The following is a 26,936-nucleotide window of genomic DNA, read 5'->3' as shown; positions in this document are numbered from 1 at the left end:
GTGTTAGTTACTCTAAATAAGGAATTGAAAAGCCAAAGAGCATTTTGAGCTTTGGTATTGTAAATCAACATTTCTAATTTCTAAGGATTTCTTTCCAGGAGTAGGCATTGCTGAAATAGAAAATAGGTTCTGAGAGACTTCCTTTGGGAACATAAAGGTCCACTCTTCAACTTCCCCATTTCTGATTAAAATCTGTTTAATATGAGATTAAATCGTTAAATATGAGAAAAATAATTGTATGGAAGAATGCATGCTTTTAAGAATTGGTTGGATAGAAATTATGAAACTGTTTTTATAAAATAGAGGCAAAAGGACCAGAAATCAACAATATTAACATGACATGATTAAACTTATGCACTTATTATCTCTGAATTTCTCTGGAAATTCTACCTCAGTTTTAAAATTCAGAGCTTTGAAAAGATTTGAAGGAAAGATAATGGAGAAAATGTTCAAGAGGGTCAAATTTATAATGTGGTATGGCATTATAGTTAAAATTAATACAGAGAATTACTCATGACATTGTTTCTTGAAAGACTGAGTAAAGAAGAATCAAGAATCTTTGGACACTTTTGATAAAGTGTAAAGTTGAAAGGAAAATAGAAAAGATGTATTATTTTATTATTATTAATGTATTAGTTAATGTAGTATTATATTAATGTATTATTAAGAGAAAATAAAGTTTATAAAAAATAAGGAGGCAGTTTCTTAGGGAGGATTAAAGTGGAGGATTGAAATTTTTGGAGCTCTGTTAATGATATGACTAGGAACAGCGGGTATTGAGGGATGTGGTGGAACTCTAGGAGAAAACAGTGCGGGAAAATGGTGTGGATGAAGGAAAGAGAAGTGTTTTGTAATATCTTTGGTCATGTGTGTTTTGTATGTTAAATGCCTTTGTCATGAAAGAGCAAATGTTGAAAAAAATGAAAAAAGTAGATTTTTCTAATAATTCAAGTTGGGATATTAGAAAAGAATTTATTGTTTAGTTTTTTTGTCTTGTTTTCAACTTTTGTTTTTTGACTGTGTCACATGACACATGGGATCCTAGTTCCCTGACCAGGAATCGAACCCACGCTCCCTGCATTGAAGTCTTAACCACTGAATCTCCAGGGAAGTACTCCCTTGCCTTTTTAAAAAGTTCCTTCTGTTGATGATTGAATTCTGAATGACTAATTGGCGTAAGGAATAGAAAATTTATGTAATTGTCTAAATAATGGCCCCCAAAGATATCCACAGCACTTCCCAGGTGGCACTAGTGGTAAAGAACCCGCCTGCCCGTGCAGGAGACATAAGCAATGTGCGTTCCATCCCTGGATCAGGAAGATCCCCTGGATGAGGACATAGGAACCCATTCCAGTATCTTGCCTGGAGAATGCCATGGACAGAGGGGTCTAAAGGGTTACAGTCCATGGGGTCACAAAGAGCTGGACACGATTGAAGTGACTTAGCACACATACATGTGAAGATGTCCACATCCTAGTCTCCATGGATTTATGGTACCTTACCTTGTTACCTTATGTTACCTTGTATAGTAAAAGGGACTTCACAGATGCAGTTAAGTAAAGGATCTTGAGATGAAAGGTTTATTTGCATTATCTGGGTAGATCTGAATGGACAGGGTCTTTATAAGAGAGAGATGGAAGATCTGAGGAGTAGCATAAGATGTGACAATGGCAGCAAGAGATTGGAATGATGCTGAGAAGGGGCCAGTAGCGAAGGAATGCGGTGAACCTCTAGAAACTGGAAAAGGCAAAGAAACAGATTCTCCCCAGAGCCTTCAGAAGGAACAGCTCTGCTAACACCTCCATTTCAGCACAGTGAATCAGAGTTCAAACTTCTAACCTGCAGAACTAGAAGAGAATGAATTTGCATTGTTTGAAGTGAGTGAAGTCGCTCAGTCGTGTCTGACTCTTTGCGACCCCATGGACTCTAGCCTACCAGGCTCCTTCGTCCATGGGACTTTCCAGGCAAGAGTAATGGAGTGGGTTGCCATGTCCTTTTCCAGGGAATCTTCCCAACCCAGGGATCGAACCTGGGTCTCCTGCATCGCAGGCAGACGCTTTACCATCTGAGCCACCAGGGAAGCCAAAGTGAAAGTGAAGTCACTCAGTCGAGTCTGACTCTTTTCGACCCCGTGGACTGTAGCCCACCAGGCTCCTTAAAGCTGCTAAATTTGTTAGAGCAGCAATAGGAAACATACTATTGTAATCTGTAGATAGTATTAAGTGTAATTATCTTTTACAATGAATGGCTGTGAGCCTCTCTTCAATTCTAAAGCTTTTAAATTGCCCCAAGTTTCTAAAGATTTTGAATCTGTGTTGTTGTTTTCTGTGGATTGACTTCTCCAAGCTAGGAAACTTGGGTATAGCCTTGGTTTGAAGCTTTAATAGAAAATCTCAGTTCAGTCTCCTTCCTGTGTGTCTCCTTTATTCTTCATACAAAAATTTCACTTCTGACAACCAAATGTATGTGGGTTTTTCCCCACATCAAGCAATTTTCCACCATACCAGCTGGTGTCCTACAATTTATTAATAACTCAGTTCTGACACTATATACTTGGAGACAGAGTCAGAGCCCAAAGGTTAAGGGCTCAATTGCACCAGATGGCTTCTACACCGCTTCAGATACCAATTATTAGTAGGTCTTACTTTTTCAGTCTCCTCTTTCACTTTCATCAAGAGGCTCTTTAGTTCTTCTTCACTTTCGCCATAAGTATGCTGTCATCTGCATATCTGAGGTTATTGGTATTTCTCCCGGCAATGTTGATTCCAGCTTGTGCTTCTTCCAGCCCAGCATTTCTCATGATGTACTCTGCATATAAGTTAAATAAGCAGGGTGACAATATACAGCCTTGATGTGTTCCTTTTCCTATTTGGAACCAGTCTGTTGTTCCATGTCCAGTTCTAACTGTTGCTTCCTGAGCTGCATACAGGTTCTCAGGAGGCAGATCAGGTGGTCTCGTATGCCCATCTCTTTCAGAATTTTCCACAATTTATTGTGATCCACACAGTCAAAGGCTTTGGCATGGTCAATAAAGCAGAAATAGATGCTTTTCTGGAACTCTTGCTTTTTTGATGATCCATTGGATGTTGGCAATTTGATCTCTGGTTCCTCTGCTTTTTCTAAAACCACCTTGAACATCTGGAAGTTCACAACTCACATATTGCTGAAGCCTGGCTTGGAGAATTTTGAGTATTACTTTACTAGCGTGTGAGATGAGTGCAACTGGGTGGTAGTTTGAGCATTCTTTGACATGGCCTTTCTTTGGGATTGGAATGAAAACTGACCTTTTCCAGTCTGGATGAGATGGTTAGATGGCATCACTGACTCAATGGACATGAGTTTGGGTAAACTCCGGGAGGTGGTGATGGACAGAGAGGCCTGGCGTGTTGCTGTTCTTAGGGTTGCAAAGAGTCAGACACAACTGAGTGACTGAACTGAACTGAACTAAACTGAACTAGGTTACCCACAGTTTCTGTGTGTGCATGCTAAGTCGCTTTAGTCGTGTCCAACTCTTTGCAACCCTATGGACCGTAGCCCACCAGCTCCTCTGTTCATGGGATTCTCCAAGCAAAAATACTGGAGTAGGTTGCTATGCCTTCTTCCAGGGGACCTTCTGAACCCAAGGATCGAACCCACGTTTCTTAAGCCTCCAGTGTCGACAGGCAGGTTCTTTGCCACTAGCACTAGCTGGGCTCTATTGTTGTTGTTCAGTCTCTAAGTCAGCCCCATGAAGTGCAGCACTCCAGGCTTCCCTGTCCTTCACTATCTCCTGGAGTTTGCTCAAACTCATGTCCATTGAGTCAGTGATGCCAGCCAACCATCCCATCGTCTGTCACCCCCTTCTCCTCTTGCCCTCAATCTTTCCCAGCACCAGGGTCTTTTCCAGTGAGTTGGCTCTTTGCATCAGGTGGCCAAAGTATTGGAGCTTCAGCTTCAGTTCTTCCAATGAATATTCAGGGTTGATTTCCTTTGGGATTGACTGGTTTGATCTCCTTGCTGTCCAAGGCACTTTCCAGCTCCACAATTTCAGCCTTCTTTATGCTCCAACTCTCACATCCATACATGCTGCTGCTGCTGCTAAGTTGCTTCAGTCATGTCCGACTCTGTACAACCCCATAGATGGCAGCCCACCAGGCTCCTCTGCCCCTGGGATTCTCCGGGCAAGAACACTAGAGTGGGTTGCCATTTCCTTCTCCAATACATGAAAGTGAAAAGTGAAAGTGAAGTTGCTCAGTCGTGCCTGACTCTTAGTGACCCCATGGACTGCAGCCTACCAGGCTCCTCCATCCATGGGATTTTCCAGGCAAGAGTACTGGAGTAGGGTGCCATTGCCTTCTCCCATCTATACATGACTACTGGAAAAAATCATAGCTTTAACTATACTTGGGATCTGACTTGGCTACAAATCAGGTTTCTATGACCTCCACGTCAGGCTTGATTTGCTAGAGTGGCTCACAGAACGCAGGGAAACACTTACTTAGATTTACCAAGGTGACATCTCATTGTGGTTTTGGTTTGCATTTCCCTGATGATTAATGATGTCAGGCATCTTTTCATGTGCCTATTGGCCATGTTTTCTTTGGAAAAGTGTCTGTTCAAGTCCTCTGCCCATTTTTTAATCAGGGTTTTTGTTTGTTTTTGATGTTGAGTTGTAGAAGTTCTTTGTGTATTTTGGATATTAACCCCTTGTCAGATATATCACTAGCAAATATCGTCTCCCATTCAGTAGGCTTTTTGTTGTTGTGCACAAGCTTTTTAGTTTGGTGTAGTCCCATTTGTTAGTTTTTCTTTTGTTTCCCTTGCCTGAGAAGCCTTATCCAAAAGAAGTGTTGTTAAGATCCATGTCAGAGAGCATACTGCCTGTGATTTCTTCTAGGAGTTCTAAGGTTTCAGGTCTTACATTTTGAGTTTATGGTATGAGAAAGTTGTCTTTTAGCCATTTTAATCACAGTGTCTCTTAGCGTGAACTTCTTTGGATTCCTTTTGTTGGGACTTTGTGATTCTTGTACTTAGATGTTTGTTTCCTTTTATAGTTAAGGCTGTTTTTAGCTAATATTTCTTCAAATAAGTTTGCCCCACTTCTCTCTTTCTTCTCCTTCTAAGACTCCTAAAATGCAAATGTTAGTTTGCTTGATGTTGTCCCAGAAGTCCCTTAAACTATCCTCATTTTCAAAAAATATTATTATTTTTTCTGTTCAGTTTGGGTGATTTTCACTACTCTGTCTTCCAGGTCACTCACTGATCTGTTCTTCTGTGTCGTTTTGTTGTTGTTTAGTCACTAAGTCATTTCCAACTCTTTGCAACTGCATGGATTATAGCCCCCGTGCCCCAGGCTCCTCTGTCCATGGGATTTCCCCAGCAAGATTACTGGAGTGGGTTGCCATTTCCTTCTCCAGGGGATCTTTCCAAATCAGGGATCAAACCTCTGTCTCCTGCACTGCAGGTGTATTCTTCACTGCCAAACCACCAGGGAAGCCTTCTGTACCATCTACTCTACTGTGGATTCCTTCTAGTGTATTTTTTCTTTCAGCTCTTGTATTCTTCAGTTTTGTTTGGTTCTTCATGTTTTCTAATCCTTTGTTAAAATTCTCACTTTGTTCATCCATCCTCTTGAGTTTGTTGATCTCATGATCATATTACCTTTAAATGTTTACCTTTAAATATTTGTAGCTTGCTTTTGCCACTTTTAAAAGTTCTTTTTCTGAGGTTATATCTTATTCCTGCATTTGGAACATATTCCTCTGTTGCCTCATTTTACCTCATTCTCTGTGTTTATTTGTATGTATTAGGTAGGTGGGTTGTTTCCTGATTGTGGCTCAGCTGGTAAAGAACCCACCTGCAATGTGGGAGACCTGGGTTGGGAAGATCCCTTGAAGAAGGGAAAGGCTACCCACCCCAGTATTCTGGCCTGGAAAATTCCATGGACTGTATAGTCCATGGGTTGCAAAGAGTTGGAACGACTGAGCAACTTTCACTTCCAGTGGAAAAATGGCAGTATGTAAGAGACGTCCCATGAGGTTCGATCCTCTGATCCTATGAAATTCTATCCTATGGAAGAGAGGTCTTAGGAGGTCTTGTGAGGTCCATGAGGTTTAATGAGGCACACCCCTATCTAGCCACCAGAGCTATACTCTGGGCTACATATATCCATCTGCTGTGATAGGGCTGACTACTGTGGATGCAGTGGTAAGTGGGGCTAGCCCCACCCCAACTGACTGTCAGACCCTGCCTTATAAGATAGCCATCCTGCTTTGGAGGACTCGGGGCTTGCCCTGGCCTGCTGGTGGGGACATACTCCTTTAGCAGTAATAGGCTAGGGAAGACTCCAGAATGGCCCTCACCAGCACCAATGTCCTCATGGTAGAATGAGCTCCCCAAAATGTCTCCTACCAGTGTCGGGGTCCCCAGGGGTAGTTCCAGTTGCTTTCTTCTTCTCCAGAAGGCTCTCCAGGACCAGCAAGTGGGTTTTTCTAGGCTCCTTTCAAAGCACTGCCTCTGTGCTGGCACTCAGAGCATGATATTTCTTGTGCATCTTTAAGCACAGAGTCTATGTTTCCTATAGTGCTGCAGCTCTCCTGTGGTCAAGTCCCACTGTCTTCACTGCCAGATGTTCTGGAAGCTTGTCTTCTCAGTGCAGGACCCCCAAACTGGGGAGCTCAGTGTGGTGCTCAGACCTCTCACTCTTTGGGAAGAGTCTTTGCGACTGTGATTATCTTTCTGTTTGTGAGTTGTCTACCCGAGCTTGTCGGAGAAGGAAATGGAAACCCATTCAAGTACTCTTGCCTGGAAAATCCCGTGGACAGAGGAGCCTGGTAGGCTGCAGTCCATGGGGTCGCTAAGAGTCAGACACGACTGAGCGACTTCACTTTCACTTTTCACTTTCATGCATTGGAGAAGGAAATGGCAACCCACTCCAGTGTTCTTGCCTGGAGAATCCCAGGGACGGGGGAGCCTGGTGGGCTGCCGTCTGTGGGGTCGCACAGAGTCGGACACGACTGAAGCGACTTAGCAGCAGCACCCGAGCTTGCGGATTTTGACTATGTGTCAGCTCCATTCCTCCCACCCATCTTGTGTGGTTCCTTCTTTATATCTTTAGCCATGGAAAATCATTTCTGCTCGTCTTCACATTGTTCTCATGGATTGTTGCTCTGTAAATAGTTGTTATTTTGGATGCTTTTGGGAGAAGGTGAGCTCAGGGTCTTCCTACTCTGCCATCTTAGCCAATGACACTACCCTGTTCTTTTATTAAAGAATTGAGTATATTTTTCATATGAAAAGTGATTTATTTTTATTAGCTAGTTGTTTTTATTTTACCTATGGGTCTTCGTGGAGTTTTTTGGCTATACAAAATGTATACATTTCTATAATTGGATCATCCATATTTTCTCAATAGTTTCTATATTTCATGTCTTAGAAATTAGGGTTGCTAAATGTAGTGAACTGAAATACAAGAAACCCAGTTAAATTTTAATTTCTGATAAACAATTAGTAACTTTTTAGTATAAGTAAGTCCAGTAGAATACTTGGGACATATTTGTATCAAAAACTCCATTACAAAGACTTTTTGTTTTTCTCATTCCAATGTTATTTTTAAACATTCAGGTGTTCTTCTACAGCATTCATGGTTTTCAGTCCATCTGGAATTTTTCTTTTCTTTTTTGGTAAAGAATAAGATGGAGAACCACTGCCTTTTCCCAAATGATCAGTATTGTCCCAACACAATTTATTGAATAACCCATCTTGCCCACGCTGATTTTTTAAAAATGGTATAGATTTTCACTTTAAAATTGGAACTACAAAGTAGGGTACACAGGTAAGAAAGAACTATTATGGGAATAGTTTGTCTTAAATAGAATGTAGATGTCTTCCTTTCTCTAGCTTATTTCTGTTTAAATCTTAAATTTAAGCACTCTGGCCAGAAAACACAGCTCTGTGTGAAATAAATAGCTTACCTGGTAATTCAGAGGCCCACAAGCCAAGTTACCCCAAAGAACAGCTTTTCGTAGGAAAAGCTCAGAGGAAGTACTGGGCCGAAACCGTCATCCACTTTACAGGCTCGTCCCTCCTTTGTCAGGGAGCTGAACGTCATGCTCTCCAGCAGTCACAGTCACGGATACAGGTGACTCTTCCTGAACAATTCACAGAGGTGGGTGGAAAAGGGAAGGATTTCATGCAAATGGAATGCAGTCTTAGGTTTCTGCCTTAGAAACTATCTCGTTTAAATTATTTTTCCATTTTTTAAATGGAACAACACAAAGGATCTAAACAAAGACCTACTGCATAGCGCATGGAACTCTGCTCAAGGTTATATGGCATTCTGGATGGGAGGGGAATTTGGGGGGAGAATGGATACATGTATATATATGGCTGAGTCATACTTCACTGTTCACATGAAACTGTCACAATATTGTTAATTGGCTACACCCCAAAACAAAAACAAAAAGTTTTTTTAAAAAACAAAACAAACAACAAAAACAGAGGATTTATAATTATGCCAAGCTGAATGTAGGATAAAATCAATTCCTTGATTTGCCCTTTTTAAAGACAAAAAGTAATAAGATCCTCTTGGTTTGCAAGTCTTGACAGTATTCCCTCTTTTTTTCTTGAAAACGCAGGGGAGATTTTCTCAGGCAAGGATTACCCCTAATGACTTTAGGGTTTTTAAACTCAGGCTGGGAAAACAGACAGATGTACAAAAAATAATTACTACCTAGTGTGAATAAAAACTTAAAAGAAGCTTTTTACTCTGGGAGCACAAGATTGCCATGGTTTTCCTAGGCTTCTGCTTTAGAAGAACTGTATTGAGACAGTTACTTGTCTGGGCTGCATCTGTAGGGACAATCATCGTTAATGAGTAGGAAAATGTTTGCTAAATAAGCCCAACCACTATAATAATTTAATGTTGCTAAATGATGGCTTGGGATAAATTTAGGGGATAACTTCTGTTTGTGTTCCTAATCAAGCAACTAGTGTTACTGACCTTTTCCCCTTGCATATCTCTATTCAAGATACATATACCAGAATGGAAAGTATAGTTGACCCTGAACAACACAGGTCTGAACTGCACAGGTCCACTTATACATGGATTTTATTTCAGTAAATACTGTGGTACCATATTATCTGCAGTTGGCTGAATCCACGGATGAGCAACTTGGGAATAGAATGGCTAACTGTAAAATTATATAGGGATTTTTGACTATGTGGATATTAGTACCCCAAAGCCCTGAGCTTTTCGGGGGCAATTGAAATCATTAGCTTGTTAAACGAATTCTCTTTCTTTTCTTTCTTTTTTTAAAATTTATTTTGACCTCACTGTATGGCTTTCAGGATTTTAGTTCCCCCGCCAGAGATTGAAACCTTGCCCCCTGCAGTGGAATCACGGAATCTTAACCTCTGGACCTCCAAGGAAGTCTTCCTCTATCCTCTTTCTTCACACTGCTACCTTTAAGCCTGTCTGTATAGGACTGGAATGATGACTACAAGGGGCAAAGAAGCCTGAGGGAAATGAGGTTATCTATACCAAAAGGAGTTCTAATTTGATTAAAAGAGTTTGCTATGACTTCAGCCTGGGAGTCTTAGACTGAAGAAGATATTTGTGGAAGATATGTTACTGCCAACATTTTAAAATCATTTTCTGAGTTGTCTGCCCCAAATTTGTAATGACAGTCGTTAATGATACCACCTCTTATGGAATGTTGAATGTTCACTATTAGGCAGCTATCTGCCTACATACCTCAAGTGCATTATCTCATTTACTCTTCAGGAGAACACTTTACAATAGATATTATTATACCCATTTTACAGGTGAAAAAATTAAGACTCAGAAGTATTAAGTATTTTTCCTCAGACCGTGTAGTTAGCAAGTTGTAAAGCCTATATTTAAGCCCAGGTTTTTCTAACTCAAGTTCATATGCTGAAAGATGGTGCTATATTTGCAGCATTGCTTAGAACTCTCCATCAAGGTGGACTTAAAGTGTAATCTTTCCTATTTATAATTAATGTAACCCTTTATTGCTCCAAAATATTGCACCTGCCAGTTTGCTGTATATCCTGCCAAGGCTCAGTGCAGATTTTTCTTTCTGAAAAATGCAGGTTTGGGTCTTGATGTAATTTCCTCCATGAAGAATAGGCAAGCTGAGGAACAACTCTTATACAATTAAACATTACTATTGGACTTCCCTGGTGGTCCAGTGACTAAGACTCTGAGCTCCCAATGAAGGAAGCCCAGGTTCGATTCCTGGTCAGGGAACTAGATCCCACATGCTGCAACTAAAAATCCCATATGCTGCAGTGAAGACCGATGATCCCTCATGCCACATCTAAGACCCCATGCAGTCAAATAAATAAATATTAAAAAAAAAACCATTACTACTCCAGACAACCTAGAAGGGTGGGATGGGGTGGGAGGGAGGATCAAGAGGGAGGGGACATATGTATACCTGTGGCTGATTCATGTTGCTGTGTGGCAGAAACTAACACAACATTGTAAAGCAATTATCCTCCAATTAAAAATAAATAAAACATTTACTCCTCTAAGTTCATCTAATTGGAGAAAACAGCTAAGAAAATATAAGGATGTTTATAACATTTATAGACCTATAATCGACCTTTCACCCTAATAGATGCCATCTCTGGAATAAAGCCGTGATGTCAATAGAATACCTCTTAAGCTTTTAAAAGCCCCTATCACAGGACTTCCCTGGTAGTACAGTGGATGAGAATCCACCTGCCAGTACATGGGTTTGATCCCTGGTCTGGAAAGTTTCCACGTGCCATGAAGCAACGAAGTCTGTGCACCTCAACTATTGAGCCCATGCTCTAGAGCCCGGGCACTGTAAGTACTGAAGCCCGTGCTCCGCAGCAGGAGAAGCCATCACAATGAGAAACCTGGGCACCAGAACTAGAGAGTGTTCCCTACTCCCTGCGGCTAGAGAAAGCCCACATTCTGGAAGGAAGATCTACAGAGCAACCAAAAAAAAAAAAAAAAAGCCCATATCACAATATCATAGCTGAACACAAGTGGACAATAATGGGCTCACCATACAGCAAATCACCCTAAAGAATACTAGAAAGGGTCTGTATTCTGGTCCCCGTTTCCTACTGTAATTTATAGCAATAAGTTGATAGAGCTTCTGGATCAGCTGTTCAGGTGCCTTCCTGTGATTGTATAAGAAGATATACAATCCTGTATAAGAGAGGACAATTAACATGCTTCTGTCCTCTCTTGCCAAGTTCTTATGATTGCTTCAGACAGTAACTAAATAAACACATTGGTTAATTACTCTTAGTAAGGACAGCTCAATTATGCCAAAACCAAATTCAGTGTTTTTTTTGGCTAATCTTCAACATCTATAGGTAGCAAACAATTTTTAAAAAAATCACTAATCAGTGGATCAAGTCAGTGTCTTCATGGGGTGCATTTTAATTTGGTCTTCTAGAAAGCAGGGGTATAGAGCCATGTGCTCTGAAACTTGAAACATTTGAGTTTCAATGTTGCTGAAAACAGAAACATTCAAGAATACTGGCATCAAACTGAAACATTTAAGAATACCCACATCAAAGTTTTCCAGATTAGGTATCAATGATTAAATAAGAGTTCCTACCTGAAAATCTTGTGTGCCATAGCCACCTCGCACCTGTGGCAATTCAACTGAGTATTTGGATTGTTTTTATTTTATTCATTTATTTATTTTTGGTCATGCTGCACAGCTCGTGGGATCTTAATTCCCCAACCAGGAATCAAACCCAGGGCCCGGCCAAGTCTTAACCACTGAACTGCCAGGGAGTTATATCAACTGAATATTTGTCTATACATTAGAGACTTTTATAGAAAACTTTCAAACACTGAAGCCCAACTCCATGCAGACAAACTTCTCTGGGAATGAATACATGTCAGGTTCTTCAGTATTTGATATAAAATATGTTGTCACTTCAAAGTCAGGAATCTAACCTGACAGAAGACTCTCCTTTCAACCCATAACCAAGACTGCTTTTCAGTGATTTCAGTCTTGAACGACTTGCTCTTGTTGAACTACTTGGAAAACCAGACTGATACATTGGATATTTAAAAAGCATTGTTGGTAGGAGGTGTGGGCATGAGTGACAGGGAGGGCTTATCAGACGGTACAAAGAAACTTTGGCAGCAAGGGATACATCTACCAGCTTGATTTTGGCGATGGTTTCACAGGTGTGTACTGTGAAACTTGTCAGATTGTGTGCTTTAAGTGTGTGTGGTTTGTTGTATGTGTATTATACTACAGTAAAACTGGGAGTAAAATAATGTTTAGGTCAGGTATTACCAAATGTGAGTAATCATCAACCTCGCCTGGAAACTTATTTAAAACCTCAGGAGAACGGAGACCTTGAAATCAGTATTTGAAAACCCCTAACATGGTTTCATTAACCAGCTTTGTAAACCTGCTGTTAAGGGCCTTTAAATGTGTTGTACAGATTGCTTTGTGTAAAAATGCACACAACCTAATTCATGGAGGTTAGCCCTAGCAAAAAGTTCAGTCTGGCGAACTGACACACTTCCTTTTTTTTTATAATGACAATGTGTAACTCATCTCTGTTCTTTTTTCCTTGGGCACTGGGATGCTTGAGAGGTAAGTTCCACTTTATGCTTTAAGGCAGGAACTTTTCTTAGCCTGGAATTTCTGTTTTATCTCTATCCTAATTACATTGTACTTGTTCTTTACTGTCAGTTTAAAGATTTTATTGTATTTAAGTTTTTTTGTTTTTATTTTTATCTGTTTCAGATTTTTTTTTTAAAGTAGGTCACGTTACCAATAATAAACAAGATTTAGAGCAGGAATAGATAGAATCTCTTCAAAAGGTTCAAAAGATGAAATCATGACCTTTTTTATGTCATTTGGCTATGCCACTCTACCAGAGGCCTGGCATATATGAACTGACATTATGCCTGCAGAATTATTCTGTGATAGTGATAATGATGAGGCATTTGTAGACTTTGAAATGAGATTTCATCAAAATACTTAAGTGCAATTTCCAGTAGTGAGGTAGCATATTCTTTTTCATAAAAATATGGGTAAAGCTTGGCAACTAAAATAATTTCCAATGTTTATTGTATACCTGATGTGTAACTGTACATAATTGATACATGCCTGTTCTAAGAAAGGTTTAATGAGTGCTCTAAAGACTCACAGAATTTTGCAAGATAAATTAGAAAGGTGTGAAGAAAATAAGACAAAGCATGAAAGGTCTGATTGGCACCAAAAAAGTCAACATAGTCTTGCTGCAGATGGGAAAATTTTAACGTTCTAGTGGCCCATATGAAAAGGAAATTTCTGTGCTCAGATAAGAAGTATGTGTGATCGTAAATCTAGAAAGATCTCTGTTTCCTATAAGATCTTCATGGAGAAAGCACTTTGAAGGAGATCGTCTTGTCTTTCAGTGGGGACTGTTACCATCATATGATGTTAGTAAATTATAATGCAGTTTGGATTTTTATGTGAACTGGTTAAGATGAGTTTAAGAAATTTTCCAGTCCATTAACAAAAGAGATTGTCAACATTTTTTCTCCCTCTTAGCCAACAGAACAAGCATTGTGGGGTGGAAATCTCCTTTGGTGAGAAAAAGTCAAAGGGAATCAGTTTTTTATATTGAGGATGATACACACCAAATCTTTGTCTTCCTGTCTGGTATCGCTAGGTCAGTTGCTAGGCTATAGGGTGCTTTTTTACCAATTAGAACAAAGGACTGTCCCCCCAACCCTAGAGAGCTTCTTAAAAATGCATATTTCTGAGTAACACAACCTCCAATTCTGATAGTAAACCAGGGATTAAAACTCAGAAAGCTATATTTCAAAAAAAAGCAAGATGATTGCAATTTGAGAAAAGCTGGCCAAGGAGTAAATAGTACAGGTTTAAAAGAGTTTCAAATAGATAGAGTTTCAATCATTGTGTCATTTTAAGTTGTGTAAACTTGGGAAAACTAACCTTTCTTTCTTTATTTTTATTTTAATATTTATTTATTTGGCTGTACGAGGTCTTAGTTGCGGCATGTAGGATCTAGTTCCCTGAACAGGGACCGAATCCGAGCCCCCTGTATTGGGAGTGTGGAGTCTTAGCCATTGGGCCACCAGGGAAGTCTGGGAAAACCAATTTTTCCTTGCCTCAGTTTCTTTGATTCTAAAGTTCCAATTAAAAATTCTTCCAGCACAGGGTTATTTTAAGGATGAAGTCAGATTAAATATTCTACCAGATACCTGGAGGGTAGTAAGCACATAATAAATGCTAGCTACTGTTTTCACAATATACTTTCAAAGCTCTATTCAGGGTAAGTCCAACCCTTAGGAAAGTATTTTTAAGGGAACGCACAGACAGCACTCACTCTCATTTTATGATATTTGTCTGCACCGTCCTCGGGGCATAGAAGTGCTCTCCATTAGCATTTCTATACAACCCCAAAGAAATCTCTTGCTTACTTCTTTGAAGTCTTCAGATACGAAGTAGTCATCCTTTTTTGTTTTTTGTTTTTTTTTTTTTGCTTATTGCCTATATCCTCATCACCATGCTGATTTTAATACATAATATTCAGATCTCATCAAGCCATTTATCTAGTTTGCAAATGCTGAAAAGAATGATTCTTTTTTTTTTTTCCAATGTTTCCCTTTAGTCTCACTATTATGGAATTATGGAAAGCTGAATTCTAAGTCCAAATCCCCTGGGGAAAAATTTTTGATAACTCATCTGAAGTCTGCCTCATAAAACTGCAGGTAGCTGGGGCAGAGCTGGGGATTCCCTTCCATTAAAGCAGTAACTGCCCAGTTTGAAAGAGCCAGACTTTATATCATGAAGACAATTTAGAGATAATCTCAGTAAAACCTAAAACTGAATGTGGACTTAAGCATTACTCTGCAGAGAAATAAGTTTTTCCTATAGTGGAAGAAAAACTGTTTTTCCTTATACCCATCTTAGGTTCATTTCTTGTATATATGTGCATGCTCAGACTGACTCTTTGAGACACCATAAACTATAGCTCACCAGGCTCCTCTGCCCATGGAATTTTCTAGGCAAGAATACTGCAGTGGGTTGCCATTTCCTACTCCAGAGGTTCATTGTCTGGGGCCCTGTAAATTAGACTGAAAAAGTACTGATTAAACAGAGAAGTCTATTAACATGCGCACCATGTGTATACAAGAGAGCGCTCAGAGATGAGATTCAAAGAGGTGGTTAGAACTTGGGCTTTTGGCATCTTTAAAAAAAAAGAAAAGAAAGTCATAAATGATTAGAGAAGTTGGGCTTCCCTGGTGGCTCAGAGGTTAAAGTGTCTGCCTGCAATGCAGGAGACCCAGGTTCGATCCCTGGGTTGGGAAGATCCCCTGGAGAAGGAAACGGCAACCCACTCCAGTATTCTTTCCTGGAGAATCCCATGGAGGGAGGAGCCTGGTAGGCTACAATCCACAGGGCCGCAAAGAGTCGGACACGACTGAGCTACTTCACTTTAAGATGAAGGAGAAGGACCTTGAGTTTCTAGGGCAGCATATTGTAGGGAGGTAAATATTTGAGGAGCTAATAGAAGATAAATGCTGAGTTAATGAAGTTCATTTTATAGATTCCATTGGTGCCATCCCTGGGCTATTAGGGTCTAGAGTTGTCTCCAGTGATTAACTTCTGTCCTTCCAGGAAGAGAAAGGCGGGGGATACCTTTACAAATTTATATCCTGCTTTCAGGCAAACAGGGAAAGTGTGGAGAGCTTTCCTTGAATATGATTCCTCTCAGTTGCCTTCATTTCAAAATAATCCTTATGCTAAAGTAGGATATTCTGTACCCTTCACTCCCATTGAAGGAGACCGTGGAGCATTTTAGGACCGTGTGAAATGGAAACAGACACTAGTTATTTTTAAAGAAACCAGGTACATTTTTATATAATATTTCTACCTCAAAGAAGGCGTTTGAAGCATTTATAAATTCAACATGGCTAACTCAAGTGAATGATGTTGTTTTGTCATTTGAAATATTAAAATCAAATTTTCCCCCAAGGGCTTTAGTAGGTGTGGAATGCTAAACAGTTTTTAAATAAAGCAAATATCTGGGCCCAGCAATTTCCAATTATTGTTTCTTTCCTCCTTTTATTCATTCTTTTTAGTAAATGTTTCTCAAACTGTGTTTCAGAAATAGGTTTAATGGTTCCAACCACCTTCATCTGTGCCTGTTTTCCTGGCCCAGTTGTACAGAACAGTGGTGCCTCTTACCTGCAGGTGGGGGATATGTTCCAAACCCCTAGTGAGGGAGTACTTCAAACTGAACCCTATACAGATATGTTCCAAACTCCTAGGGGGGGAGTACTTCAAACTGAACCCTACGTATACTATGTTTTTTCCTATACGTAATACCTATGACAATTATAAATTAGACACAGTAAGTGTCACTACTCTTATGCTTTGGGGTTACTATTGAGTAAAATAGAGTGACTCGAACACAAGCACTGCAATACCCTGACAGTGGACCTGATAACCGTGACAGCCACTAAATGACTATCAGATAGGATATTCTGGACAGAGGAATGATTTACATCATGGGTCGGACAGAGCAGGATGACTACTCATGGCAGAGATTCTACCATGACACTCAGCACAGCACACAATTTAAAGCTTGTGGATTGTTTATTTCTGGGACTTTCCATTTAATATTTTCAGATCTCAGTTGATTCAAGGTAACTGAAACTATGGAAAGCAAAACTACAGGTAAGGGGAGGGGACGCCTGTATTGTGGTAAAGGATTCAACCTCAAGAATAATGTCTAGAAAAAGGAGAGAAAAGATACTCACTGAATTATTTTACTAGAAAATTAGCTGCAAAACACATTAATTATGGAAATCACATGCAAATTAATTAAATAGCATTAAAAATCCAAGTCCCCTTCCACCAACCTCCCCCTTTTTTAACTATTTCAGCCATGTATAATTACATAGTCCATGGTGTTAAGTACATTCACATTACTATACACTCACCTTTTGATGAAAAATCTAGATCATCTTTGTACAAATCTGCAGGAGTGGAACAACCCAAGAAAGAAGGGGAGGGAAGTAGAGGGGAAAGGAAAGTAAGAAGGCAGATAGGTAGGAATAAAGGTACGAAGGAAGGGAAGGGACTTCTCTGGTGGTCCAGTGGTTAAGAATCTGCCTGCCAGTGCAGGGGACGTGGATGGGTTCAATCCCTTGTCTGGGAAGACTCCACATGCTGCAGAGCAATTAAGCCCATGCACCACAACTGTTGAAGCCTGCGTGCTCTGGAGCCCATGTGCCACAACTGCTGAGTCCATGTGCTGCAGTTACTGAAGGCTGTGTGCCTAGAGCTTGTGCCCGACAACAGGAAAAGCCGCCACAATGAGAAGCCCGCACACTGCAGCTAGAGAGTAGCCCCAGTTCGCCACAACTAGAGAAAGCCCACAAGCAGCAATCAAGACCCAGTGCAGCCATAAATAAATCAAAAAGAAGGAGGGGAGGAAGGAGGGTCTTCCCAAGATAGCTTTAGCTTTCACTTGCCTTACACACTTAGATGGAGAGTTTGACAGCTGTGAGCTCTCGTAGCTGAAAAAAGAACCATGGCAGTGCTATAGGTGGGATTTCAAAGACTGTAAAATATGACTCGAACTGTGTTGCACCCTATTTTTGGACCCAGGTCTCTAATTTTTTACATTGAAGGCTCGAAGTTTATTGAAATTTTGCATGGATAGCAAGACTGCAATTGGGATGGTTTTCCCTTGATCAGTGGGAAGCTGTTACTAAGCACCTTCTATATGCAGAATAACAGACAATGACACAATCAAGGGTCTTACAGGAGCAAAGGATATATACATTAATATAAATCACAATTCAGTGGTAGCAGAAGTCTTTTTCTAAAAAAAAACTTTTTATATTATATTGGAGTATAGCAGATTAACACTGTTTTGATAGTTTCAGGTGGAGAGCAAAGGGAACTCAGCCATACATATACATGTATTCATTCTCTCCCAAACTCCTCTCCTATCCAAGCTGCTATGAAATACTGAGCAGACTTCTCTGAATGGTAGCACAAGTCTTGAAGACAATGTTTTGGTATAGGAATTCAGAAAAAGGAGTAACTTCTGCAAGCTGGAATGATTTTTGCCTAATTGTTACAATGACTCTGCATTCACTTAGTTCAAATTCTAATTGAAATCAAATATCAATAAAAATCTCACTTTGTTTACAGAATTTGAAACACTATGCACAAAAAAGGGCAAGAATTATGTAATTTCAAAGCCAATCTGCCAAACCATTTTTATTAGTGCTACATGATGACTGCATTGTAGATAGAAGAGACATACCCAGCATTCTTTGTCAGTCTTCTGGGAAAATAGGTCTTGAATTATGAGAGCAGTGATTAGTGAGAGCGCCTCAGGAATGCCTTCTTCTGTTAAATGCACTGCTTTTGTACTCTAAAGCTTCTGATGTTCTTGAGGGCAGTTGGACTGATTTTACTGCATTATTTTATTTTCTAGTGGAAGCATTGCTATTCCAGTATAACGGAACAAACTTTTCTGTGGATGAAATGAATGGAAATATTGGGTTGGCCAAAAAGTTCCCTCAGGCATTTCTGTACCATTTTATGGAAAAATATGAACGAACTTTTTGGTCAATCCAAAACCTTGAAAATGTAAACCTCTTGTATGAAAGCAAAATTCCCAATATCTCTTTCTAAGTGGCCAAAGATGATATATCATGGTTTGTGGAAGATATTGTTACTTCATGGGAATGAGACTAATGTTGGAATTGCAAAAAGAACTCCCACATTTTAAGCTATGTTGCTAAGACTTTGCAGAATTTATCAAGAAAGTGGTCAGTGGTTTCAAATGAGAAAATGCATTAAATCCAACTATTCACTGTCTGTTCATGGTGAAGCTGACCCAAAGACTACACCATAGGTCTTCATGACTAAATTCAAATAGTGACTTTAGCTGACTTTTTATTAATCTATGTGAAATTTTTGTTAGAGAGTATGAGTGTTGATGCATAATTATTGCTTCTAATCTTTGATTCTAGTACACTTACACAAGTGTTTCTTTTTTAAAATTAACTTATTTATTTTAATTGAAGGATAATTACTTAACAATATTGTAATGGTTTTTGCCATTCATCAATATGAATTAGCCATGGGTACACCTGTGTTCCCCCCATCCTGAACCCCACTCCCACCTCCCTCCCTACCCTATCCCTCTGGGTTGTCCCAGAGCACTGGCTTTGGGTGTTCTGCTTCATGCATCGAACTTGCACTGGTCATCTGTTTTACATATGGTAATATACATGTTTCAGTGCTATTCTCTCCAATCATCCCACCCCCGCCTTCTCCCACAGAGTCCAAAAGTCTGTCCTTTACATCTGTGTCTCTTTTGCTGCCCTGCATATAAGATCGTCGTAACTGTCTTTCTAAATTCCATATATATATACGTTGCTGCTAAGTCACTTCAGGCCTGTCCTACTCTGTGCGACCCCATAGACGGCAGCCCACCAGGCTCCCCCGCCCCTGGGATTCTCCAGGCAAGAACACTGGAGTGGGTTGCCATTTCCTTCTCCAATATATACGTTAATATACAGTATTCCCCTGGAGGAGGGCACAGCAGCCCACTCCAGTATTCTTGTCTGGAAAACCCCATGGACAAAGGGTTCAGTCCATCAATTGCAAAGAGTCAGACACGACTGAAGTAACTGAGCACAAACAGTATTTGTCTTTCTCTTTCTGACTTACTTCACTCTATATAATAGGATCCAGTTTCATCCACTTCATTATAACTGACTCAAATGTGTTCCTTTTTATTAGCTGACTTTTTGTGTAAATTAAGATCATTTGGGAGGTACATGAAAAGATGCTCAACATCACTCATCATCAGGGAAATGCAAATCAAAAGCACAGTGAAATATCACATCATACCTGTCAGAATAAATCAAAGAGACAAAAATAATAAGTATTGGTGAAGATGTGGAGAAGGGAAAGGTTCACATACTGTTGAAGCCTTGCTTGGAGAATTTTGAACTTTACTTTGCTAGCGTGTGAGACGAGTGCAGTTGTGCAGTAGTTTGAACACTCTTTGGCATTGCCCTTTTTTGGGATTGGAACCAAAACTGTTTGTGTACTGTTGAGGAGAGTGTAAATTAGTGCAACCACTATGGAAACAGTATGAAGTCACTATGGAAATAGTATGGAAATATTTCCTCAAAAAATTAAGGTTAGAACTATCATATGATCCAACAGTTTCACTCCTGGGTATTTATCTGATGAAAATGAAGACACTAAGTTGAAAAGATGTATGCATCTGGCATGTTTATTACAGCATTATTTACAATAGCCAAGACATGGCAGCAGCCTGTGTCCAAAAATTGGAGTAGCTAGAGAAACTGTGATTTTATATATACATATAAGTTACATAGACTATATAGTGGAACACTATTCATCCATAAAAAACACAAAATCTCGCCTTTTTAGACAACATGAATGGACCTTGAGGGTATTATGCTAAGTGAAATAAGTCAGAGAAAAACAAATGTCTGTATATGTGTCATATGATTTTACTTACATGTGGAATTATATCTAAATATATCAACACGTATAAACAACAAAAACAACAAAGAACCAAGTTTATAGATTCAGAGGTTAGATTGGTGGTTGCCAGAGGTGGAGTGTTGGGGAGGTGGGCAAAATGTGTGAAAGGGTAAAAAGCAAAACATCATTTGGGTCTGGTTTTGTTTGACCGCGCCAGCTCATAAGTAATTTTTAGACTGAGTCAGCAGACATTAAAGGATGAGTGAGAAAATGGAATATGTTAAGCAACTTAGAATGGGGGAAAATAATAGAAAAAGAGATCGCTGAACTTTTGACATTTCACATGTAAATCACATTATAAATAATATGCACCAGTTACTTGAGTCAGGACCTTAGACCTTTCTGTAATGGATTTGAAGCACAAAATACAGTATTTATAGCCAGCGTGGAGTCTTCACTTTCGAGGATGGTTATACCCTTGGGGCTAGAAAGCAAGCTGAGCTCCACTTGTGAAGAGTTCTGCCATGCCCCGGCAGTTGACTGCTCTTTCTTTCCTCTTCTCCACTGTCTTGCAGACCAGACGACGTGCTCCTGCATCGCACGCATGACGAGATAGTCCTCCTGCATTGCTTCCTTTGGCCCCTGGTGACGTTCGTGGTGGGTGTTCTCATTGTGGTCCTGACCATCTGTGCCAAGAGCCTAGCAGTCAAGGCAGAAGCCATGAAGAAGCGCAAGTTCTCTTAAGGGGAGTCGGCTCGTGGGAAGTGAAGCCCAGCAGCTGCTCTCGTCTGCACACATCTACCTGCAGAGCCTGCTTCCCGGCCCAGGAGATGGAAGGGGCTGTGAGAGGTCTCCGAGAGGCTCCCCCTCAATGACAGCAGAAGCAGGCACAACTGAAGACCTGGACCTCGCCGATTGTTTTCCACATGTCGTAGCAATAGCTGCAGGGTCAAGCTCTGAGCTGTATGGAGTATCTGTTTCAGAAATCCTATAGAAGTTAATTTTCTTCGGGGAAGTAACAGTATATAATTGTACAGTGTAGAATACAAACTATTATGATTTATGCTACCTAAAAATATTAAAATAGAGTGGTCTGTGTTCTTTTCTATTTCCTTTTTTATGCTTTGAACACCAGGGTTTTAAAAAAGGGTCTTATGGGTTTCATTTGATTTTGCTAGGTGAAACTTTTACTTGGACACAGGGATTCCTGCACAAATCTTGACCTCACAATGTAACCCCCAGTCTCTAGTATGAAAGAGTACCTTTAGACTCCTATTTGAAAAGGAAAAACTGCATTATTAGTCTCCAGTCACTTCTGTGACTCTCCAACAAGGAACCCTCAAAGAGGAAAACATTCTCCCTACACTCCATTGTTTCTCACCAGATTAGTTCTTAAGTTAGGGAGGTGATTCTGAACAAGGCCTGTCCTAGCTCTAAGAGCACTGTGCCTCGTTATTCATCTGTTCAGGTTATTTTTGATGGATTTTTGTCTCTCTGCAGTAGAATGTACGTGATGTGAAGGACACATTTCAGCTTAGTTAAATGCTGTTTTCATTTTTCTTTTAGGTCAGGAAAAAAATGATCAAAATCGGTGAATTTTATTTTCTTTGTCCTTGCCTTGATGTTTTCAGTTTTCAAATGAGAATATTGCTGCAGTTGTTAATGTTTGCCTAGACAAGCCTGGAGATGCAAGCCAGCTCACATCACTCTGCTGCTGAGCTCTCTGTGCCTTTATCAAAAGTTCATGGAGGAGACGATACTTCTTTGCATCTGTTCATAAACTCAGATTCCAAATATCAATCACATCTAAGTGACTATCTAAGCTCCTCTATTTATTTACTGTGTAGAATCAAACCTTTGCTTACAAGAGATGTACAAATTTTGGGTTGAGGAAAAACTAACAACATACACTCTCTTTGCTTTCTTCTTATATTCTTCAGATGCGTTTCTGTTAGAATAAAGCCAAATTGGAATGTAAGGACAAGCTTCCCTCAATTATTTTGCTCAGCATTCTAAGAAAGATAATACTAGTGGCTTGATGATTTCCTAACTTTGGGTCCACATAGCAATGTTTTCTTAAATTTAAAACTCAACTAACTGAAAGAGCCATTGTCATCTGTGGAAGACTAGGGTGTTGGATGAATAAGATATTTTTCTTCCAATTCAAGTGTTGCAGAGTTCACTGTGAAAAAGGCCTTGAACACACTATTTATGACATCCTTTGAGGCAGCTACAGTGCCTTGACTTCAATCCCAGTTTTCTGTTGCAGCATCCCTGTTGTCTCAGCAACAAAGTGAACCATTCTGAAGCACAGACTAACCTGAAACTGGGGCTCAGAGAAAGTCAACGTCCTGGCATTACGTTGTGGGAGATGTATTGTGTAGGTGAAGTCTCTTTATCCATTTTATCTAAATCCAATAATCTGTAATTCATTGATTACAGGGAATTGATAAAAACAGTGCGTGAACATACGTGTTGGTAAGGGAAGTTGATATATATTGATGTGAGTTTTTATTTACCAGTTTTTTACTCATCCATTTATATTAAATAAATGCTTCTATTTAGGCTCAAAGAGTATACCTGGTTATATTCTGTAGGTTGATTTTTGGAAAAAAGGAGAAGCATGCTGAATTACTGAGTTCACATATAGTTTTAAAGTCTTCCTTGCTTGTAGCCAGTTAAATTTGAGGTACTTTATTTATACTTATCATTAAAGATGAAATTCAGTGGAACAACATTTTTAAGATCACAGAAGACAAAGAAGCTTAACTTCTAAATACTTCAACTCTCTTTTTTGTAAATATAAATTAGTAAATAGTATAAGCTGCTGGAACAGAAATCCCCAAATATGATGACTCACGTAAGACAGAAGTTTCTTTCTTTCTCATATGGCAATCCAGAGGCAATTAAGAAGTCATCCAGGTCAGGGAGGGCAGGTCTGTTTCTTAAGGTAATCAAGGAACCCAAGTTTGTCTACTTTGTCCTCTCATTACTAAAGGTGTTATTCATCTAATGGTCAAAGCTGGCTCAAAGATACACACCCATTCTGCAGACCAGGAAAAGAGAGCAATTTGGGAGCTAGCTATTGGGTTGACCAAAAGTTCATTCTGGTTTTTTCATAAGGTGTTAACCTTTTGGAGAAATCTGTACAAGCTTTTTCGGCTAACCCAAAGCTTCCTTTAAGGAAGTTCCAGCCATCACTCTGCTCATAGTCCATCCGTGAATACCGATTACATAAATATACCTAGCTTCAAGGAAGACTGGGACATGTTGTCTCCAGATAGATGGACATATGTCCTATTAAAGCTCCAGGTAAAAAGGAAAAGGGGAGAATGATACTAGAATTAAAGACAGGAATGATGTGCGGCTGTCAGTGGCCCATGCTACAGTGGAAATCTGGGCAGGGATGACAAAGATCTGTTGCCCTGGCAGGATGTATAGTCCTTGGTTAGACCTTGAATCTTCTCTCTGGGAGAAACTCCCTTGTCCACTGTCCTCTCTGGCCTCCACTTTGACTTCTAGGAGATTCTTGCTCATCAGACTCCATAGCCACATCTGAAGCTTTTGGGAGTCATCACAGCTATTGCAGGCCCCCACCTGCTGGTGCAGATTTGTAGAGTAGACCTAGATTTCTTTAGAGACTGAACAGATGTAGATTTTTCAAGTTTATAGGGTTGATGTTTAATTGACTGCAGTAAGGAGTCTGACTCTATTTTTGATGATGGGATGCTAACAGCTTTCCCTTTCCGCTCCCCTTTTCCTTTCCCCTTCTGCTCCATATCTGGGCAAGCTGATTAGTGAGCCTGGGTACCCCCTCCTTTGGACTGGGTGGGAAGTTCAAATCATACAAGCCCTGGCCTGCTCGCAGGAACCCTCTCCCTGCCCCACACCCTAAGAATAATAAAGCCAACCCAGTCAAGTCATTTTTGGATCTGCTTGGGAACTGCTCCACTCTCCTAGAAAGTCTCATTCATTATGTGAATAATAAACCTTTTCATACCCTCTTGATGTGTCTATGGTTATTAGTCTCAACATCCAAACCAAATTTTGGGTAATGGGTTTTCATGTGGCCTCTGAAGGGGTGCTTACAACATTGGTGATGAAATTTCATCAAAGCATGGTTTTGGTTTTTTTGCTTTTAGCTGTGTTAGTTCACACAAAAATATTCATAGCCAAAGAGCTACCTCTTGTTATACTTCTTAAGGCAGCGGCATCTTATTTCCCAGTCTCTGTGCTTGGCCCATGTCTCCATCCCTCAACTGAGTGGCAGGCACTTTGAAGCCTTCTGGAAAACCGGGTTTAAGTGAGAATGCAGCACCCTTTAGCTGGTCTTTTCTGCTCAGCTGACTTCCCTTGTCTGGCCAGTAATATTGGGATGCTCAGTGGAGACTTTCAGAGAGACTGCATAATAATTTGCTTTTTGGTGCATAGAAATGGTTGGGCTGCAGGATATAGTCTTAGTTCCTAAAACAAGGCTGAATTACCTACTTGTAAATCGTTTTTCTTGTTTCACTATTTTTCATAGTTCCTTGCCAAAAAACAGCAATAAAGCAGCCAATGCACATCATCACTCTGCTTTTTTTTTTTTTTTTAATTAACTGTTGTTGTTTTAAATATTTATCGATTGATTTATTTTTGGCTGTACTGGATCTTTGTTGCTGCATGCAGGGTTTCTCTAGTTGCGGAGAGCAGGGGCTACCCCAGTGGTAATGCGAGGGCTTTAGTAGTTGTGGCTTGAGGGCTCCAGAGCATAGGCTCAGTAGTTATGGTGCCCAGGCTTACTTGCCCTGCGGCATGTGGGATCTTCCCTGACCAGGGATCAAACCCTTGGCCCCTGCACTGCAAGGTGGATTCTCAATCTCTGGACCCCAGGGAAGTTCCACTCTGCTTTTTTCTAACTACTTGCCACAAAGCTATAGGTTTGCCTTTTAAGTCATCACAAGCACCAGTTTTATCTAATGGTTAGCCAAAGCACAACAAGGGTCTCTAATTTTCCATCCTGTAATATCTATTTCCTTGCTGCCTGGCAACAGTACATAGCCACAAATTTTGTTATGACAGGGATATAATTTACGTTGCCTTTCTCTCTTTTTTTATGGAGTATAGTTGCTTTACATTGTTGTGTTAGTTTCTGCTGTACAACAAAGTGAATCAGCTATAGTATACATATACCCCTTCCCTCTTGAGCCTCCTTTCCATCCCACCCCTCTAGGTCATCACAGAGCATTGAGCTGAGCTCCCTGTGCTACATAGCAGCTTCCCACTACCTATTTTTCACATGATAGTCTATATATGTCAAGCCTAATCTCCCAATTCATTTCACCCTCTCCTTCCCTCACTGTGTCTACACATCTGTTCTCTCCTAGAGTCTGTCATACAGAGCGAAGTAAGTCAGAAAGAGAAAAAACAAGTATCATATATTAACCCGTGTATGTGGAATCTAGGAAAATTGTACAGTTAAACCTAGTTCCAAGGCAGGAATAGAGACGCAGACATACATTGCCTTTTTCTGAGTGGTCTCATCTGATGATCTCAGCTGGTGATTCCCACATCTATTCTCTCCTGCCCTTTCCTGTTTTGAGCTCTGAATGTATTTGCAATAGTTCCAATGCATTCTTTATTAAGCATAGTGATGGGTAGACAATGCAATGATGACAAATAATGCTGGTGGCTCAGGTGGTAAAGAATCTGCCTGCAATGCAGGAGACCTGGGTTCGATCCCTGGGTCGGGAAGATCCCCTGGAGAAGGAAATGGCAACACACTCCAGTATTCTTACCTGGAGAATCCCATGGACAGAGGAGCCTGCTGGGCTACAGTAAATGGGGTCGCAAAGAATCCAACACAACTGAGCAACTAACACTTTCAATGCCACAAAATATTACCAAACCATATGGATAAGGAACCATTTCCTGGCCCAGATAATTTGTCCAGAAAATTTACTGAAATAAACCAATCCATTGTAACAACATTTTCCTAACATCTCAGTGTTCCTAGCACATGCTCTACAGTTCAGATGTACTGGTCCTGTCCCACAGCTTAGACCTCGCTTTTCACCATGTTTGTAAATCTGTTTCTTACTCATCAGATCTGTGCTTAAATATTGATTTTTCCTAGAAGCGTTCCCTAAATCCTATTTAAGTAGATTTCTCCTGTCATCATCTTCCTCTCCATCCTTCTTTCTTCCTTTGTGGTACCTATTACTGCTTATACTTACCTGTTTACTTATCTATTCTTTCTCTCTTCCGTTAGATGATAAGATCCATAAGAACAGTGTTGGTGGAATAATTTTCCCCACGACTGGCATAGTGCCTGACACATTAAGATGCTAAATAAATGAATAAGTGCTCCCCAGATCCATTACGTCCTTTGTACACATTGTCTCCATGTCCTTTCCAACAAGAAACGTATTGATC

At 40.1% G+C, this 26,936-nt stretch overlaps 1 protein-coding gene and 2 non-coding genes across 3 annotated transcripts in view; 2 read left to right on the top strand and 1 right to left on the bottom strand.

The window, feature by feature from the left end:
* Window positions 1-24,524, top strand: part of KCNMB4 (potassium large conductance calcium-activated channel, subfamily M, beta member 4) — a gene marked incomplete at its 5' end in the record, with an annotated part of 83,095 nt that extends 58,571 nt beyond the window's left edge. Inside the window, one exon of the mRNA XM_010841623.1 lies at window positions 21,098-24,524. Within this exon, the coding sequence (XP_010839925.1) occupies window positions 21,098-21,266 (169 nt within the window). The remainder of the gene's footprint in view (window positions 1-21,097) is intronic.
* On the bottom strand, window positions 2,009-2,080 carry TRNAR-GCG. Its single transcript has one exon. It is a non-coding gene; the product is annotated as a tRNA-Arg (tRNA).
* TRNAC-GCA lies at window positions 15,266-15,337 on the top strand. The gene has a single exon. It is a non-coding gene; the product is annotated as a tRNA-Cys (tRNA).
* Window positions 24,525-26,936: the final 2,412 nt, after the last annotated feature.

This window comes from Bison bison, unplaced genomic scaffold (genome assembly GCF_000754665.1).
Source record: "Bison bison bison isolate TAMUID 2011002044 unplaced genomic scaffold, Bison_UMD1.0 scf7180017864163, whole genome shotgun sequence".
Classification (NCBI taxonomy): domain Eukaryota; kingdom Metazoa; phylum Chordata; class Mammalia; order Artiodactyla; family Bovidae; genus Bison; species Bison bison.
Note: the sequence above shows the minus strand (reverse complement) of the source record. Positions and strands in the feature narration are given on the sequence as shown.